The sequence below is a fragment of the Dryobates pubescens genome, chromosome W (genome assembly GCF_014839835.1).
Source record: "Dryobates pubescens isolate bDryPub1 chromosome W, bDryPub1.pri, whole genome shotgun sequence".
Classification (NCBI taxonomy): Eukaryota; Metazoa; Chordata; class Aves; order Piciformes; family Picidae; genus Dryobates; species Dryobates pubescens.
Window position 1 is genome coordinate 1,446,389 of NC_071656.1, and position 19,058 is coordinate 1,465,446.

Consider the following 19,058-nt stretch of genomic DNA (forward strand, 5'->3'; position numbering starts at 1 on the left):
TCACGAGCGTGCACTAGAACATGTGTATAAGTTGGTGATTCATCGGTTATTAATAATTTGATAATTAATAAAAATAGTATTCTCATAATTCGTATTTCATATTAATAAATTAATAACCCTCTTCACCACATAGGTGCAGCAAATAAAACAGATAATGAAACCTATCCTTTCCAGCTATTTGCTGGGGAAATGGCTCAGTTCAGCAAGAATTGTTTCCTGGCAGCATGAGGCTGTGCTTTCATCTATAGAATAGAATAAACCAGGTTGGAAGAGACCTTCAAGATCGTCGTGTCCAACCCATCATCCAACACCATCTAATCAATTAACCCATGGCACCAAGCACCCCATCAAGTCTCCTCCTAAACACCTCCAATAAAGGCGACTCCACCACCTCCCCGGGCAGCCCATTCCAATGGGCAATCACTCTCCATGAAGAATTTCTTCCTAGAAGAAGGGGATATTTGCTGGGTAGTATGGGACAACAGGCCTCAGCCCACATTGTGAAAGAGCCCAAAGCAGAGGGCAGGACTAGATCATGACTTTGGGCATCCCGTCTTTTTTGGTAACACTGATGAAATAATTCCTGCCACTCTTCTCTTTATGCTAGAGAAAACACAGCAAGCCAGGAGGAAACTTCCTGAATGCTTTAGAAATTAGTTGCCTACTTCAGCAAGATTTTCTAGTTTATACAACTGTCCCACTCAGGCAAGTGTTCAAGTCAGTTTGGATGAGCTTGAAACTTGGGAGATTTTCTGTGCATCTCAAGGAGGTAATGGAAACATGGGAACATAACATGTTATCACTCCCAGCCCTCCACAGCCATGGAGAACATGCTTATTCTGGATCTACTCTCATCAGACCCAAGACCCTGCAGAGCTTCTTTGTACTAACTTGGTAGAGAGACCCCCACCATGTCTCCCAGTGCCTGTGTCTACCCACAAGAACCAAGCACACACATCCATTTTGTCAAACTGCTTTAATATTTGGGCATGAAACACGGTACAGAGCCAGTCAGGCTGTGCAAAGACAAGACACCCCTGAGCCACAATTTAAGGCTTGCAAGTGCTTCCCTTCTTAATGGGTGTGTGTATTTGGTCAAGACACAATTCAGGTGACAGCTTGAGTATGCCAGTGAGGTGCCCATGTGGGTAGGGAAGAGGGACAGGGGCTCCCCAGGCAGCTCAAAGGTTGTTCAGCTCCAACAAGGTCTGGTCCAGGACCTGGTGGATACCCATGTTCTCCTCTTTGGCACTGCCAGACTCCTCTGTGAACACAAGGACACACAGCCCAAGCATACCCAGGAGCAGCCAGACCCACACACACCACACCAAGCACAGACATGCACACAGACATTTCAGTATGGTGACAGCCTCTGGCCACATGGGACATCCCTGTGGAGCAGAGTCCACACAAACAGCCCCACCACTGTCAGGGATTAGTCTAGCCACCATGGGATCTGCAGGGTGGCCAGACCAGCCAGGCTGGTCACTCAGGGCAAGCAGTCCCACTCTTTGGCATTTTCCATCCTCCCATGACACCCTGTCACTCATGGCCAGGCCCTCCACAGAATGGATACTGCCTTTGGTACCCCTCCTGGGCCAGCCATCAGCATAGCCCATCTCCTTGCTCTGCCCACAGCACATCCTGCCATGGGCCAACACCCACCATCCAGTTGTGGGCCAGCAAGAGGAGAGACAGTGCCTGCTGCATAACTCAACAGTGCTCCGTGAGGAAGAGAGTGATGAGAAACAGCTCAGGAGGCAGGCAGAGAGAAAAGGAACAGAGTTAATAAGGCTTCATGAATGAGCTCTGCTGGGCAGTCTGCTGCCAAGGCAGCCTCTTCCAGAGCTCACTTCCAAACAGCATTTTCTTTCCCTCTAGAGATGGGGATGGGACAGTGCTTCTGGACAGGCTCTACCTCATCCCCCACTCCAGATTTAGGACAATGGGTAATACCAAGTCGCTAGCTCCTGTCCCAGTCTTCCCAGCACCCTGCAGGACCCCACTCCAAAGGGATCTTTCCCTGCATAGTTTGGGGTTACCAGAATGAGAGGAAAGAAGTTGGCTGCTGACTTCTAGGACAAGGGGAAAAAGGCAACAATACAAGCCACCACTTCCCTTCCTCATGGGGCTGGACTGTTGCGAGAGGACAGCCATCACTGCATGGGCATCTCAGGACATAACAAAAACCTTCATTCCTTTCCCAAGAAAAAAAATTATCAGCTTCAGAAGGCTCCCTGTCCCCCCCAAGCAGGGTGGTTAACCCCAGGGAATAAGACAAGGCTCCACGCACTGCCTAACCCCAGCAAGGAATGGAGAGAGGCTCCCAGCCTCTGGCCAAAACAAGGCAGGGAGTGGGGCCAGTGGAAGCCCAAGTGTGGGAGGCTGGGCTGAGGCCGGGAGTTCTTGGCAGGTCAATTCTTAAGTTCAGTAAGGATGACCTGCAGCTTGTTAGTGAGAATGCAGTTTTTCTCAGCCTCCTGCTGGGATCACTCTAGAGAAAATGGAGACATCAGCACAGCAGAGGGAAGAGAAAAGTGAGTTAGTGAAGAGAGACAACATTCTCCAAAGCCCTCACTAGAAACCCTGCTACTGCCCGGCCAGCAGTAGGGTATGAGCTGGGCTGGCAGGAAGAGTCAACCAGTCCTGGGGCCAGAACAGGGCTGTGGGTCCATCAATTCAAGGACAGAATTGTGGGGCAGGGTAGGATGCTGAGGAAGAAAGAGGAGGATGAGGATCAGGAAGGAACCCATATAGGGCCAGGGATCACTGACAAAAGATAGAGTCAGCCCCTTTGGGGTGGGAGGGTGATGCAGGAGTGATGCCAGAGCTGATACTAATGCTTGTATGCAATGTCTGGGAGTGAGAACAGGGAATGGGCAGGACCAAGTCTAATCCTGCTATTTCAGGCCAAAAGAATCATGAAGAAGATGACACAAGATGACTAAAGGATATGTCCAAGAGCCCGGGGGGGTGGAAGGGGGTCATTCCCTGGGAGGAGGTGCAAAGGGGCCCCATCTCACTCAGCCTGGCAGAGCAGGAGCCGTTCAGGGCTCATCCACAGGGGTCCTGTGACTCTGAGCTGCCTGTAACCACCTTCTACCACCTGGCTGATGGCATCTGTGTGAAACAGGCAGAAGATGAGGGACAGAGCAGCATGAAGAAAACAAAGGAGAAACAGAGGAGAGAAAATGCTTTATTGAGACAAACTCAGTCACCCAGAAAGACAGAACAGAAAAAGTTGTGAAATGCAAAATGAAGAGTGACGTGCAAAGGACAGATGGGAGCCAGGGGTGAGGGAAGAGTGGAGGTCTGGGGACAGGCTGCCTGTGCAGCCAGACTCTCTTATCCCTCAGGCCTAAGCCCTCCTCTCTGTTTTGGTAATGGAGGTACCACTTTCCCTGTGTTGGTCACCCTTGGCTCTGCAAGCAGAACCATAGGGCTTTGCTGGGGGGATGTGGGGGCATGTGTCCCCCCAGCCCCAGAGCTGTGGGATCCTCCCTGGTGTTTGTGCTGCTAGGGAGCCAAGGAAGGAACTACTGTGTCCTGCAGTAAGCTAGGTAGTTGTCCCATATATTGAAGTGAAGAGCTCCTAGGCACAGCTCTGTTCCCTGCTGGATAATGCTAGGAAACAGACCTGCAGCTGTGGGGGAACCAGCCATCCAGTGCATGTGGGTTCTGGAGGGGACAGAGTAGGCAGGGAGGGTAGTAGGATGTCCGGGCAGGAAAGCAGCTGAGCTGGGGAGGGATGAGACAGGCAGGAGGGGGTGAGGTGCTGTGCTTGGTGCTCAGTGGGGTGCTCAGAGGGAGGTGATATCATTAAGTGCATTGTCCAGCGCCTCACTGATGGCTTTGTACTTCATCTTCTGTGCATACACTTCATCTGCATGAAGGGAATGAGTGGGGGGCAGGCCATGGAGGGTGAGCAGCAGCTATGTGCCCCCATACCACACACCACAGCATCCAGCCTCCCCCTCCCCAGGACCCCTGCCCACCCCTTCACCCCAACCATGCCCTGTTTGGTCCCACTAGAGACACATTCTGACCAGTGCTCCCCAGGAAATATGGACATGGGGCTGGTGAGGACATTTTACCTTCTAGATCATCAATGGTTTTCTCCAGATTCACCACAGACTGCTCTGCAAATTCTGCCCGGGTCTCAGCCTGAAGGAGTGCAGGGGGCAGAGAGTGAGCTTCAAGGCACAACAGGGATGGCACAGGCTGCACTGCACCCCAAATCTGCCTTGCCTGTATCTCCAATATCCCCCCCTTCCAGGAAAGGCAAAGGACAAGGGCTCCATGGACCTCCACACCCTAAACTAGCAGCAGAGGTGAGAGTGTGCCCTCAAATGAAGCACCTGGGACATAATGCCTCCATGTTGGGCTTACCATTTATCCCAACCTGTCCTGATCACCAAAATCAGAGGTGTCATGGGAGCCTGCATGCTTCACAGGCTGCGTGTGCAGCCAACACTAGACAGATCACCCCAAATGAGACATGGCTTGAAGCTGCTGTTTGCAGGGCATGAGCTCCTGGGAGCAGGACACCACATGGAGCAGAGGTGAGCAGAGCAGAAACAGAGCACAGCATGAGGATGCAGGATGCACCCCAGTGGGGCTCTGCTCCCTGGGGATGCAAACATAAGCCCTCCAGATGGGTCAGGGACTCTCTCCAGGGTAGCAGGACCCCATAGGGGCATCCCAGAACTAGCCACCCACCAGACTGCAGGGCTGCAATTTGGGGAAGGGTGAGAGAACATGGGCATAATAATGTCAAAATTCACATGGGATGGCAAACTCATACCTTCAACAATGAAGCGCCAGTCCCTCTCTTGGGGATCCTGGCCCCACACTCCTTACCTCCTTCAGTTTTTCCCCTAGAAGCTTGATATCCTCCTCATACTTGTCCTCCTTGGTGGAATACTGCAGAGAGAGGCATCCATGAGCCCTACAGGACACCTCTGGTCATCCTTCACCCCCGTGGCAGACTCCAGCACCCCCAGACCCTGTGCACTTTGCTCACCCCCAGCAGCCCTACTGGGTCCTACTTTGTCAGCCTGGGCTTCCAGGGACTTCAAGTTGTTGATGACAATTTTCAGCTCCTCCTCTAGGTCACCACATTTATTAAATCCCAAGCAGGAGCCACCAGACAGGGGAGTGGGACCAAGGGGCAGGTGAGAAGGGAGAGCAGAAAGAGTGGGCATGGGGAATGAGCACAAGTTGAAGGAGCAGAGCCATTACAAGCAGAAGCTGACAGGACACATCTATTCATCCATTCCTTGTGCCTCCTTGTAAGGATGCCATGTGCATCACTGCCAGCTGGGCTCCCACCAGCCCTGCCAAGAAGAGGAGCAGGCATGGAGGGATCGAAGAGCATGCCCAGCCTGCACCCACTGGAGAGGTGGCTCACATGGTTCAAGAGACAGCGACAAAGAGGAGGACTGCTGTGCATCACCCTGTGTCCCTGCCCCAGTACCTCTTCCTCTGAGGCAATGAAGGATTTAAGAGACTGGTCCATAGTCCGCAGCTCTTCTTCCAATTGTCTCACTCAGCTGGGGTGGTAGAGGGGCACCCCAAAGGAGACAGCAGAGAACAGGGTTAAGGATGTGCTGCTGGCAGGCTGGCATACCCCTGCCCCCAGTCTGCAAGTTCAGGGATCACCTCAACAGCAGACTGCTGTTCCCTGGGAGGGACATCCCCATTCCCACTTAGACACACAGCTACCCCCAGCTGCCAGGGACTCAGGACAAGGGCCACCTGGGACCCCTGCATGCTGCCCACTGGGAGCCCCACTTGCCTCTCTGCCACCTCTGCCCTCTCCTCTGAGCGCTCCAGCTCTCCCTCAAGGACAACCAGCTTGCGGGCAACCTGTCAGCAACAGCAAGGAGTATGTATAAGCCCATGCTTGCCCTGTCTCAGTGCACAGGACTGTGGGGAGGCAGCATTATGTGCTGCCAGGGCAATTGGCACTGGGGGAAAAGGACACACAAGTGCAGGCATGTACCTCCTCATATTTACGGTCAGCCTCCTCTGCTATGTGTTTCGCCTCCTTCAGCTGCATTTCCTGGAGCTCCATCTTTTCCTCATCCTTCGTGGCCCTGTTTTCAATGACCTCTGAGGAAAGCCCAAGCCAGAAGATGTTACTGCTGTGACTCAAGGTGGCACCTGCACCTACTTCCCACCCACTGTGTCCTGACCCTACCATCCTCCAGCTAGAGACTTGGGACACCAGCACTCACTAGCCACTTCACATGGTAGTGTTAGACCAGTGATACCCCAAGGATGCTCCTGTGCAAAAATAAAGCAGTGGAGCTAACCTCAAGGCCACCGCAGGGCTATGTCTTAGAACAAGATGTGGCCACAGTACCTCTCAACCAGACAGGTCCTGAACCTATTGTCCAGGGAGATAAAAATATGTGCAGCCCAGGACAAACTGGCTGCAACCTCCACAAAAGCAGTCTGACAGGACAGAGCAGGACAGCAACCTTTAGGAAATACTAGAAAACACCCTGTGGTGAAGCCTTTTACCATTCGTGGGTGATGGTCACAAGCAGGGGGTCACCAAACCTCCTACAAACCGCCAAGGCAGGAACTCATGCAGACTCTTCTCTTGCTCAGATGCTGTTGCTCAAAGTGGTCTTTGCCAATGGAGATAAGAGCTCATATAACTGTCAGGAATGGTGTCCAGGCATTCCCATACAACCCAAGTGCCCTTGCCTGCATGGCTCCTGCCTGGTAAACCAGCTTGCCATGAGGATGAAGAAACACATTCTGCAGGACTTTTTTTGGAACAAGCCTAGTTCGTTCTCAAAGGTCAATTGTAGTTCCCAAGCACAGAAGTTCCCTCCTGAGCTTGTTGCTCAGCTCTCAAGTGGAGGAGGCTGCTCTGGGGCAAAAACTAGGCTCTGAGCACCCTCTGGCTTTGACTACAGACTGATATTTGTATGAACACCAGATAAAATTTTTCATGACTTTATGGGTGCCCTGGAAATTTCAGTGTGCCAAGAACAGCCATAACTTCTCTGCATCATGGCTTTGCTCTTTCCCTTTGAGATCTGCAGGAAAACCAATGCAAATTCTGTAAGATCACTTCAGGGAGATCCCCAAACCCAACTGCAGAATCAAGGGGGCTGCCTGCAGTCAAGGGTGACTCAACACCACCCTTGCTGTCCCTTCCCATCACACCTCTCGCTTTCATCAGCTGCCTTCTCAGCCTCCTCCAGCTTCTGCAGGGCAGTGGCCAGGCTCTCCTGGGCTCAGTCCAGCTCCTCCTCCACCAGCTGGATACGGCGGTTCAGAGAAGCCACTTCAGCCTCAGCCTATGAGAGCAGAAACCCCTTGGTCACCCCATGTGATGTGTATATGTATATATAACTGCCAAAATGCTTTTTACTTTTGCATTTGCTATCCAGAATATTCCTTGGCACTGTGCAACAAGCCTGTCTAGGGTACACATCCCATCGCCTTTCTATAGGGACAACAGGGCTCTCTCCATCCCTAGCATCCTGTTTTATGCTGGCTACTTCTAGCCACACAAATCAAGCTGGGCACATGTAGTCCCTCCACTGCATGTGAATGTGTCCAGAGAAGGGCAATGAGGCTGGTGAGAGGTCTTGAGCACAAGCCCTATGAGGAGAGGCTGAGGGAGCTGGGGTTGTTTAGGCTGGAGAAGAGGAGGCTCAGGGGAGACCTTATTGCTGTCTACAACTACCTGAAAGGAGGTTGTAGACGGGTGGGGGTTGGTCTCTTCTCCCAGGCAGTCAGCACCAGAACAAGAGGACACAGTGTCAAGCTGCACCAGGGAAAGTTTAGGCTCAAAGTGAGGAGAAAGTTCTTCACAGAAAGAGTTATTTGCCATTAGAATGGGCTGCCCAGGGAGGTGGTGGAATCACCATCACTGGAGGTGTTCAAAAAGGGACTGGATGTGGCACTTGAAGCCATGGTTTAGTCATGAGGTGTTGGGTGATAGGTTGGACTTGATGATCTCTGAGGTCTTTTCCAACCTTATTGATTCTATGATTCTATGTGCCAACCTGGGGGATAATGTCTCCTGTTCATTCACAGGTTGCAGCAGGTCTGGCCAGCTACAGCACCCAAACCTGACCAGCCTCATCTCCAGCTCCAGGAATGCTCTGGGGGACATTTGCTAAGCAGGGGGGACATGGGATCAGCAAAGGACTGCCATCCTGCATGGTGCCACTGAGCACCCATGGAGAGCCAGCAGAGTGGGACGTGGCACAGTCAGCACCACTCCAAGTGGGACAACCACACAGCTGGTACAACAGCCACTTTGACCCCATTAACATGCTCTTTCTGAGCTCACCAAGATCTCATTTCCAGCCAAACTGCTCGATGAAGAGTTGAGACTGGCCCTCACCAGGGTGATGCTCTGTGATGTCTGCCTTACCCTGGCAGGAATTTTTTCCCCCAGAAAATCATCCACAAAGTGAGCCAGAGCTGCCCAGATAGACACTCGGGAATGTGAGCTCCCTAGCAGTGACCAAGGAACCCAATTTGTGGCTGCAGGAAGGTGTTATTTCCTCTACACACAGTCCAAGCAATAACAGTCTAGATACCACACCCAGCTCTGCCACTCCTGATATAGAATAGAATAGAATAGAATAGAATAGAATAGAATAGAATAGAATAGAATAGAATAGACCAGGTTGGAAAAGACCTTCGAGATCATCAAGTCCAACCTATCATCCAACACCATCTAATCAACTAAACCATGGCACCAAGTGCCCCATCCAATCTCTTCTTAAACACCTCTAGTGATGGTGACTCCACCACTTCCCTGGGCAGCCCATTCCAATGGCAAATCACTCTTTCTGTGAAGAACTTCTTCCTAACATCCAGCCTAAACCTCCCTGGCACAGCTTGAGACTGTGTCCTCTTGTTCTGTTGGTGGTTGCCTGGAAGAAGATATCAACCCCCACCAGTGAGGATGTTACAGGAATGTACATAGGAAAAAGAGAGGAAAAAACCTCACAATCTCCAACAACAATAAAACAGCAAAACCAGGAACAAGCTGTAGCCTGGAAATGCTGTTCCACTGCCAGAGAGTGGAAATTGTGGCCCATGGCTGCACAAAGAAGTGTCTTGCCCTTACAAAGGGACACACTAGAGAGCTAAAGGCTCTTCCACAGAGCCTGTTGGAAGCCAGATGAGCCTGGGCATGGGATTTTCAACCATGCACACAACCAGTCTCTGAGGGAGAGGATCCTTTCCCAGGATCTGCCCAACCGCAAGCAGAGCCAAAGCAGAGCTGGCCGCTGACCTCCTCCCAGTGCCCTATGAGCCAGAGAAGCCCTGGGGAACCCTGCTGCACGGAGCATCCCTAGCAACCCATGAAGGAGACAGCTGGAGGAGACAGCTCGGAGGCAAGGACGCTGCCACGGCACCTGGATGGCGGCGCCCTCCAGCTCCCCCGGGACCTGCCGGCGCTTCGTCCCGGGGGCAGTCCGCTGGTAAGAATGCCGATGGCGTTGCCAGAACCGGTAAGGCATCCCGGGGGATCTACCGGGGCACCTCTCGGCTGTACTCCTCTCCGGCGGCCTCCACACCCTGCTCCTTACCCGCTCCCGGGCCTGCCGTTCGGCATCGGCCTCCCACTGTAGGTGCTCGGCGTGCTCCTCCGCCTCGTCGGCCACCTGCTGCAGGCTCTGGATCTTCTTCTTGACAACATCGATGGAAATGGTGCTGGCCACGGCGCAGAGCGACGGACAGAGAGGCCGTGCCGCCCGAGCCCTTTGTGGTCTCCACCCGGGTTGGGCAGGAAGTGATCAGGCAGTAGCCACTCCCGCTTCCCGCCTTGCCTCCATCCCTTCCTGCTCTTCCTCCTCCAGCTGCCACCGACCAACCTAGGCTCCGTTCCTCTGGGCAGGGTGCACGGTGCCTACCTCCGGATGGAGACAGTCCATTTCGTTCCCGCCCCCCCCCCCCCCCCCCCCCCCCCCCAACTGGGACATAGTGTACCCTCCTGGGCCAGATACATGGTCCTCTACAGGCAGGGGTGTGGTGAAGAGGGAGGTTATTAATTTATTACTTATGATTTATGAATTTTTATTATTATTATTATTATAAAATTGTCAATAACCGATGAATCACCAACTTATATACATGTTCTAGTGCACGTTCGTGAAATATATCCCATAACTGGCTTAGTATTATGATTAGAACTTATTTGAGCTAATTACAAGCTATTTCTATATTTATATGCAAGAAGGGTGCAGTTCCGCTGCTTGGCCACTAGAAGGCGACTCGACAGGACGTGCGCAGCTTCTGCTCGAGCTCAGACAGAGCTCTGTCCTGTGTGCCGCTGGTTCGAGACTGGGGTCTCGCAGAGCTAGCTTGCACGGAAGGACAGGCTAGCAGGGCCGGTCCGGAGACGAGCTGGTCCTCAGAATTGATCCGTACCACACAGTGGGACGGCGATCGCTGGCAGGCGTGCCCAGGGGACGCGGCAGTACGCGGGTCTGCAGGGGCGGCCCCGGGAGTGAGGAATATCAGCGGGGCGGGTCCGACGGAGGTCGGCCCAGCTTGGCAGACTCTCAGGCAGCGACTTCTCGTTTGCTGGCTTAAAGCAACAGCAGGATACCCGGAGCGGTCCGGGGGGGATCAGTGCAGTGTAAGCACGAATGCTGCTGAGTAATCCCTGGAGTTAACAGGGCTCGGAGCGGCACGTGGCGCTCTTCTCTCCACTATAGTGGGGGTTAAGCAATTGCGCGGACGACCTGGTATGGTCAAGTCCCTTCTTCCCCGATAATTAGGCAGATCTTACCCTCGGGGGTTGATCCAGTCCATGCAGTAGCGACGGGGGGGGTTCCTCTCCCGGTCGGTGGGACTGGCTGTGGCAACGCTAGCTTCTCAGCTCAGCGTGGTATCCTTCCTCTATGGAAATAATTCCTCCAGTCGCTTCTCACATGCAGATCACAGTATCACAGTATCACAGTAACTAAGGTTGGAAGAGACCCCAAGGATCATCAAGTCCAACCTGTTCCAACAGACCTCACAACTAGATCATAGCACCAAGCGCCACGTCCAATCTCCCCTTGAACACCTCCAGGGACGGCGACTCCACCACCTCCCTGGGCAGCCCATTCCAATGACGAATGACTCGCTCAGTGAAGAACTTTTTCCTCACCTCGAGTCTAAACCTCCCCTGACACAACTTGAGACTGTGTCCCCTTGTTCTGGTGCTGGTTGCCTGGGAGAAGAGACCAACCCCCACCTGGCTACAACCACCCTTCAGGTAGTTGTAGAGGGCAATGAGGTCGCCTCTGATCCTTCTCTTCTCCAGGCTAAACAATCCCAGCTCCCTCAGCCTCTCCTCATAGGGCTTGTGCTCAAGGCCTCTCACCAGCCTTGTTGCCCTTCTCTGGACACGTTCAAGTGTCTCGATGTCCTTCCTAAACTGAGGGGCCCAGAACTGGACACAGTACTCAAGGTGTGGCCTAACCAATGCAGAGTACAGGGGCACAATGACCTCCCTGCTCCTGCTGGCCACACTATTCCTAATACAGGCCAGGATGCCATTGGCCTTCTTGGCCACCTGGGCACACTGCTGGCTCATGTTTAGGCGGGTGTCAATCAGCACCCCCAGGTCCCTCTCCGTTTGGCAGCTCTCCAGCCACTCTGACCCCAGCCTGTAGCTCTGCATGGGGTTGCCGTGGCCAAAGTGCAGCACCCGGCACTTAGACTTATTAAATGCCATCCCATTGGACTCTGCCCATCTGTCCAGTCGGTCAAGGTCCCTCTGCAGAGCCTTTCTACCCTCTAACTGACTAACATCTGTTCCCAACTTGGTGTCATCTGCAAACTTGCTGATGCCTGACTCAACCCCCTCATCCAGATCATCAATGAAGATGTTAAAGAGGATGGGGCCCAGCACTGATCCCTGGGGGACGCCACTGGTGACTGGCCGCCAGCCGGATGTGGCACCATTCACCACCACTCTCTGGGCTCGGCCCTCCAGCCAGTTCCTAACCCAGCACAGAGTGTTGTGGTCCAAACCACGAGCTGACAGCTTAGCCAGCAGTTTACTGTGGGGGACGGTGTCAAAGGCCTTGCTGAAGTCCAGATAGACTACATCCACAGGCCTCCCCACATCCACCAGACGGGTCACCTGATCATAGAAGGAGATCAGGTTGGAGAGGCAGGACCTGCCCTTCCTAAATCCATGTTGGCTGGACCTGAGCCCTTGGCCATCCTTCAGGTGCGCAGTTATTGCCGCCAGGATAATCTGTTCCATCACTTTCCCTGGCACTGAGGTCAGGCTGACTGGTCTGTAGTTTCCAGGTTCCTCCATCCGTCCCTTCTTGTGGATGGGGACCACATTGGCCAGTTTCCAGTCACCTGGGACCTCCCCAGTGAGCCAGGACTGGAGGAAAATGATGGAGAGCGGCTTGGCCAGCTCATCTGCCAGCTCTCTGCCTTGATATGCGTGCATGTATGTAACAGAAGCTAAACAATAAACTCAGTTGCAGAGGCAGCGGCTCGGACTTAACCCTCAAGCTAGCACAGAGACAGAAATGGAGGAGGAAGGCAGGAAGGCAGGCAGGAAGGCAGATAAGCACTTGTTTACTCACTAGGGTAATATTTATAGAATACCTCGAGGCCAGGTTTGACCAATGGGCATTCTCATAAACAACTGGCTTCAGCCTATGGGAAAGCATGAAGCTAGAATTCTTCCATATTTGGAGAATGCACGAGCACAGCATGCACCAGCAGCGTGCTATCCTGGCTTTTGTCTTCCTCCTGAGGGAGGGGGAGCTTGCCCACATGCTGGGGCAAGATTCAATGTCTCGGCACAATGTGCCTTCACCACAAGGGGTCATTGTCCCTAGCCCCCCCCCCCCCCCAAGAGATGTACAGTGGCTTCTGGTCAGGGCATACCATACCCCCACCTTAGGTAGGGTGTATGTTGTGTCCCATCGTGTGTCTCCCTCCCCCGGCAGATGTGCAGTGCCCATGGGCAGGGCATATAGTACCCCCAGGCAGAGTAAATTACATGTCCCACACACACAGATCCCAAACTCCCTCAGAATGATGGAGAGTCTGGGAGTGCCAGAGCCTGCCCCCTGCAAGACCCCATATATATGGAAGCAATGTACCCATAGGTACATCTGTCCCCCACACTCTCTGCTGCAGAGCCTGGGGAGTCATGGGCTTTTGCCCCATAGGAGCCCACTCCCAGGCATCCCCATGGGGGATTTGGGGCTGGAGCTCCAGGGCACAACCAAGTCCCTAGCAGTGACCTCATTCAGACCCTTGGCATTCACTCCCCCAAGTGGGGACCTGGCCAGCAGCCCCGCAGAGACCCAGAGGGCCCATGGAGCCCCCTGCACTACCCAGCTGCCATATGGATCCTGCTCCATAGGGGAGGCCAGTTCCCAGCTCTGCATCCTGGCCAGGGCACATGCCCTGATCCATCAGGAGGAGCTGGAGCTGGTGACACTCAATTCTCCCTTAAGGAGCTTTGACAGCTCCCCAGCTGCAGTTCATATTTGCCTCTAGGGATGCCAGTTGCCGGGCCGACCCCATCATCTGCCCTTGGCTCCGGAGTCAGGGGGCCTGGGGGGGGCGGCCACACCACCGCCGTGTCCCACTCCTAAGCGGCAGCTGAAGAGGTGGCTCTGCAGCTTCCCTGGGAGTACGTGGCCTCGGGTTTGGCCCCAGTCCTGGCCAGTCCTGCACTGCTCCCAGCCCGACGCCAGAATGCCGAGAGGGCTCCCGGGTCGGCGCATGAAGCCCGGAGCAGAAAGTGGAGTCCCCGACAGCAAAGGGGCAAAGGTGAGCTGGCTGCGGGCAGGAAGGGTGCAGCCACCCGGCCGGGCTGAATGCCTTCTCCTATGGCCCCGCCCAGGGATGCAGTCACTTCCCAGCAGAATCCCGTTCCCTCCCATCGGCTCATAGAATCACCAAATAAGAACAAAGTCTCAGCTAAGGAGAGAAACCTGGTAATATGGTAATATTTGGCTTTCCCAAGGGGAATTTCTGGGGACCGTGAGGTTTGCTCTTTGGGCTGATTGGTTGGTGTGGTAGGTTGAGAGAGGGCTTAGCTCTCCCTCCTCCACAGAGTAAGAAACCACAACTAGCCCAGTCGAAAGAGCAAGCTATATATTTACAAGCATATATGAAAACCTGGGCGGGAACTTGGTGAAGCCTTTGGGATCATAGCCTGGGAACTGCAGTTTCCCTGAGCCCCAGCTACGCGCCACGGGGTGGCCGGGGACAAACCACCAGCTGGGGATGAGGGGGGCTGGAAGGGGCTGCTCTGACTAAACCCACTGTCCCAGTTGCACCGTGTCAAGTAGCCCCTGCCAGTATCCTGCCGTGGGTCCCACAGACTGTCCCTCCTGGGGTCACAAAGGTCCTGGGGACACGAAGGTCCTAGGGACACGAAGGTCATGTGTGGTCGTTTGAGGCTGTGCCTTTAAGAACAAACACTGCTGGAACACACTGGCTAATGTTTTCGGTACTAGAACCAAAACATTCTGATATTCTAAACGAATTTCATTGGTTGATAAACAAAAATGCAGCTTTAGATTGTAGAGCAGTTGGAAATTTTTTTTTCCTCAGTTGAGTTCGGTTTGGGAGTTGGGGGAGTTGGAGGTTTCAGCCTGTTCTCCCTGCCTGCTTCTTCTGCGAACTGCTGGAGTTGGCCTTCAGATAAGCAAACACTAATCCTGCATGGGCTTTTGAAGCTTGCTAACAACTCTTTTCCTTAGTAACTTGCCTTTCTCTCTTTCTAACCCCCTTTTTGGGGAAAAAGGGAGGTAGGGGGGGAGAGAGGGGGTTCCAAGGAGGGGATCCCTCCCTCGGGGAGGGATTTTTGTTGTGTTATTTGTCTTTGCTGTGTATTTCTGTGTATACATTGTAAATACCTGTATATATTGTGTCATATATAACCTGCTTTCCATATATGCTTGTAAATATATAGCTTTTGCTCTTCGACTGAGTTAGCTGTGGTTTCTTACTCTGTGGAGGAGGGAGAGCTAAGCCCTCTCTCAACCTACCACAGTCATGGGGCCACAGTGTCCTTACAGGGCTACTGGGAAAGGGCTGCCAGTACCATGGAGCTGCCAATCCAGGGTTAGGTGCTCTCCCATCTGTGCCATCATCTGACCCTCCTCCAAGTGCCTGGGGAAGGTGCATTTGCACCCCTTAGTGCAGTCCTTGTGGGTTTTGTGTCCTGCTACCCCATGCTGGAGGCAGGGCAGTACCAGAACAGGAGGAGATTTATTCTTTTAAAGCATTTGTTGATATTTTTACAAGACCAGGAGCCTGCCTGGATCACTGTGATGGTCCCTGACCTGGCCAAGGGATGAAGACACGCTGTGTTCACAGGCATACACTGTTCTGGTAGCTAAGGGGGGCATGAGGGTCCCCAGGGAGGCAGGTAGATGGGCTCTGAGGGTCTACCCTGCACTTCCTTTGCCAGAGCCGGGAGCAACACTAGAGATTGTCCTGGGGAGGAGCTAACACTAGCCCTGGCACTCAGTGCTGTTGACATATTCAGGTTCCTGGTGTAGGGACTTGGCAACTCCCAGTGCTCTGCATGTCACAGCCTGTCCAGGCTTCAGCATGGCTCTGGGGTGGCTGTGCTAGTGATGGGCTCCCAGCCCTGCCCACAACACCTGCTTACAGCTATCCTTCCCTCCCTAGCACTGCAGGAGTGCTCCTTCTCCGTGCCTCCCTGTCCAGCCCTTTCCTGAAGGTATTAGTGGTTCCCATCTCCTGTATTTGCTGGGACAGGACTCCCCTTGCCAAAACCCACAGGCTTGCTGAGATGCTGTGGACCAAGAGTGTGACAACATATCCTCCCTGCCCAGGATGGCATCGCATGGCCTTCTGCCAGCAGCAAACTGTTCCGCACCTCATGGCTGACATCTGTCCTGTACCATTTGCCCCTTCCTCTGAGCCCTTCACTGAGGACATCTGATCCATACTCTGACAGATCCTGCACTACACTTGTCAGATCCTGCACCAGCATGGATCCAGTCAGACCAGTACAGATTTCCACTACACATGGCTGCTGCCCTGCCCAGCTTGATGTGCTTGCCTCACGTTAGGATAAATGTGCCCTTACAGAGTATTTCTAATGTTTTTACTACTTGGTTTAGTATCTAAATAAACTGAGAAAGGTCTGTAGGGTCAGCAAACAACACTGGGAAGACCCCAGTTGTTCAGGATAGAGCAAATAACCAAGCCTCACACACACCTCAAGCATCCTTCCTCACAGACATTTCTCAGCAGATGTCCACAAGCAAGAACTTTTTCCATTTCTCTGCTCTTTTTTGCCTTCCTGCCAATTTAGCTGTCACAAGAAGGGGTCACCAACGATCAATATGATCCACGAAATCCAACTTTATTGAGCATCAGACACTTCTTATATACAGTAGCCTAGCTGCCAGCCCCACCTTCTGCGGTTAAACATCCTGCTTTCCCATCCTGATGAGATAATCACAAGAATTCTGTTTTACATTCTTCTTTACTTGTTATCGCCTGTAAGGGCACAGTGACCTTGTTTTGGTATCCTGTTATCCTTTGCAGGCAGCTGCAAGCACAGCTACAAGGCCATGGTGGCCTGGCTGCATCAACACACTAGCTTACTGTGAGCAGTAAATAACAAGATGGAGTCCCGCCTACATACTTGTTCAAACCATTGTTCCATAGAACCATGTCTTTGCAAGCCATTCCGCAACATTTAGCAAGTGCTACAGATCTTTTTTCTACAAGCATCGCAGATGCATGTGCCTGGGGGACCAGTAACACATCTCAGGATGCTTGTCTCCCTTAGCTTTGGGGAGCCAGGCAGGCAGCTGCCCACAAAGCTCCAGATCTGACTGAGCAGTGCCTGACACAACTTGCCTGGCCCTTGAACACTGAGCAGAATCCATCTGGTCCTTGCTCTGCATCTCATCCCATTTCACTGTCAGCATCACAGGAATAGTATCCTGTCAGTCTTCCCCACAGGCACTTTCATATAAGGCCCCACTCTTCCTTCACCCCCTGAGGTCCGGTGCCCACACAGGGAAGGAGTTGCTGGCATGCCTACGTACATCTGTAGCTTTCTTCTCCGCCTGCCCCAGTTTCTCCTGGGCCTCCTTGACAGACTCAGAGTACTTCTCCACCTCATCCTCTGTGCCCTTCAGCTTCTTCTGCAGGCTCTGCTGTTCCTCCTCCAGCTGGAGAAGGGATGGAGGGCAGGGGTCAGGTGAGATGGAGGTTTCTGCTGAGGCTGGGAGCACAGCAGGAGCATGCAGCCACTCTCACTCTGTCAACTTTGAGGCCATGCATCCTTCAGAAGCCCTTGGTTTCCAGGGCCAGAGCAGTCCCCAGCATCCCTGAGACTGGCAGGGGTTAAGGGGATGGTAAGCTCCCTCCCAGTGCAAGGGACATGGCTCTGGAGAGCACTGAGAAGGTTCCCATTTCTGTGGCTGGGGTGGGAGTATGCTGTCCCCAAGGGTCTCCCTGGCAGAGGGATAAGGAGGTGGAACTATGATGTCCCAAGACATGGCATATTTGGGAGGGACTGACGTGAGTGGTCAGGGGCAAAAGGCCGGAGTGCTGGTCCCTGGGGATGAGCACCCAGCAGGGTGAGGTCCCCAGTTACAGGCACCCAGTGGGCTGAGATCCCAAGAACTGGGCACCCTTAGAGCTGGGATCTGCCGGTTGGACACTCAGTGGGGACAAGGTCCTCAGGGCAGAACACCCATAGGACAAGGGTCTCCAGACTGGACACCCGGCAGAGAGTTCCCCAGGGCTAGGCACCCCTTGGCAGACGGTCTCCAGGGAGTGCTGGGGGGGACGGGACTGCTAGACATTCACCTGTTTGCAGAGGTCCTCCGCCTGCTTCTTGTCGGCCTCTGCCTGCTCGGCACGGTCGATGGCATTTTCCTTGTCCAATTTCAGCATCTGCATCTTCTTCTTGATGGCGTCCATGGTGGCAGCGGGGCGGCGGTATGGCGCGAGGTGGTGACGGGTCGCGGAGCAACGGGAGCGGCGGAAACACTGACAATGCGCCCCCCGCCCCGCCGCTCCGCCTAAGAGCCGAGGAGGGGCCGCCCCAGCACCTCCCCCGTCGCCCGCCAGCACCTTTAAGGATAGGATCGCACCGGCCCCGCCGCATCGAGTGGGACGGGAGGGCGGTACCCCTGGCGGGCACCACCGCAGCCCTGGCACCAGGCACCCACGGGGGGCATCGGACGAGGGACACTCCAGGTCGAGGCACTAGGGATAGACCCCTCGGTGGCAATGTGAGAGGGACATTCGGAGGCACTGCACTAGGGGTACCCTGAGGACACTGCTAGAAACATCGCTGTGCTAGGAAAATCCTGGGGGCACTGTGCTAGGGACACTCTGGAGCACTGCACTATCAACACATTAATGGCACTGTTCTGATGAGCAGGAAATTCTTTTAAAAATCTTATCGACTTTAACAGAATAACAGAGCTGATAAGAAACTCCTCATTGTTAGTTGCAATGCAGGAGGGGGGGAAGGATTAGTGAGATAGCATTTGCATAGATAAGAAACACAAGGATTTCTGTAAGATACTTTTGTTGTTCTTGGATAGATAACCTTTGTATAGATAGGAAGCATCTGGACTTTTTCTGTGAAATATTAACATACCTCTGTCATTTTAGACAGATAACTTTTTGTATATAAGCCTGCACAAAACCCTCTGAAGACACACAGGTCTTTTGAAATTCCAGTATCAGAGCAGGAGTGGTAATGGTCCTTGCCTGAAAACATCACAAACTAGAAACAGGTCTGGGTCTGAAATTCGTAAAACCTCCCTGGACAAGGGAAAGGGACATGGTCTGAGCAGAGTATTGGTGGGGATTGAAGGAAGCAAGACTGGGTAGACCTCTGTAATTGCCATGAAGAAGATCTAGAACAATGTCTGTGGGTAGCAACCCCATAAGCCATGTGAGTGGAGTTGCAAGTCAAACCGGACTCCTAATTCCCAGGATTAACCACTCGGAGGGAGAAAGTTGTCACCCAGACATTGGTATATATACCATACCCACTCCCTGTGTATGGTACCTAT

General features: G+C 53.3%; 1 protein-coding gene across 1 annotated transcript; it reads right to left on the bottom strand.

The window, feature by feature from the left end:
- Nucleotides 1-1,048: 1,048 nt before the first annotated feature.
- Nucleotides 1,049-17,949, bottom strand: LOC104301738 (tropomyosin beta chain-like). Its single transcript, XM_009902163.2, is given in 9 exon segments — nt 1,049-1,264; nt 4,095-4,164; nt 4,861-4,923; nt 5,049-5,124; nt 5,798-5,868; nt 6,005-6,146; nt 7,186-7,319; nt 17,067-17,192; nt 17,836-17,949. Coding segments are annotated over 9 exon segments (879 nt in total). The 3' UTR covers nt 1,049-1,181.
- Between the last annotated feature and the right edge of the window lie 1,109 nt (nt 17,950-19,058).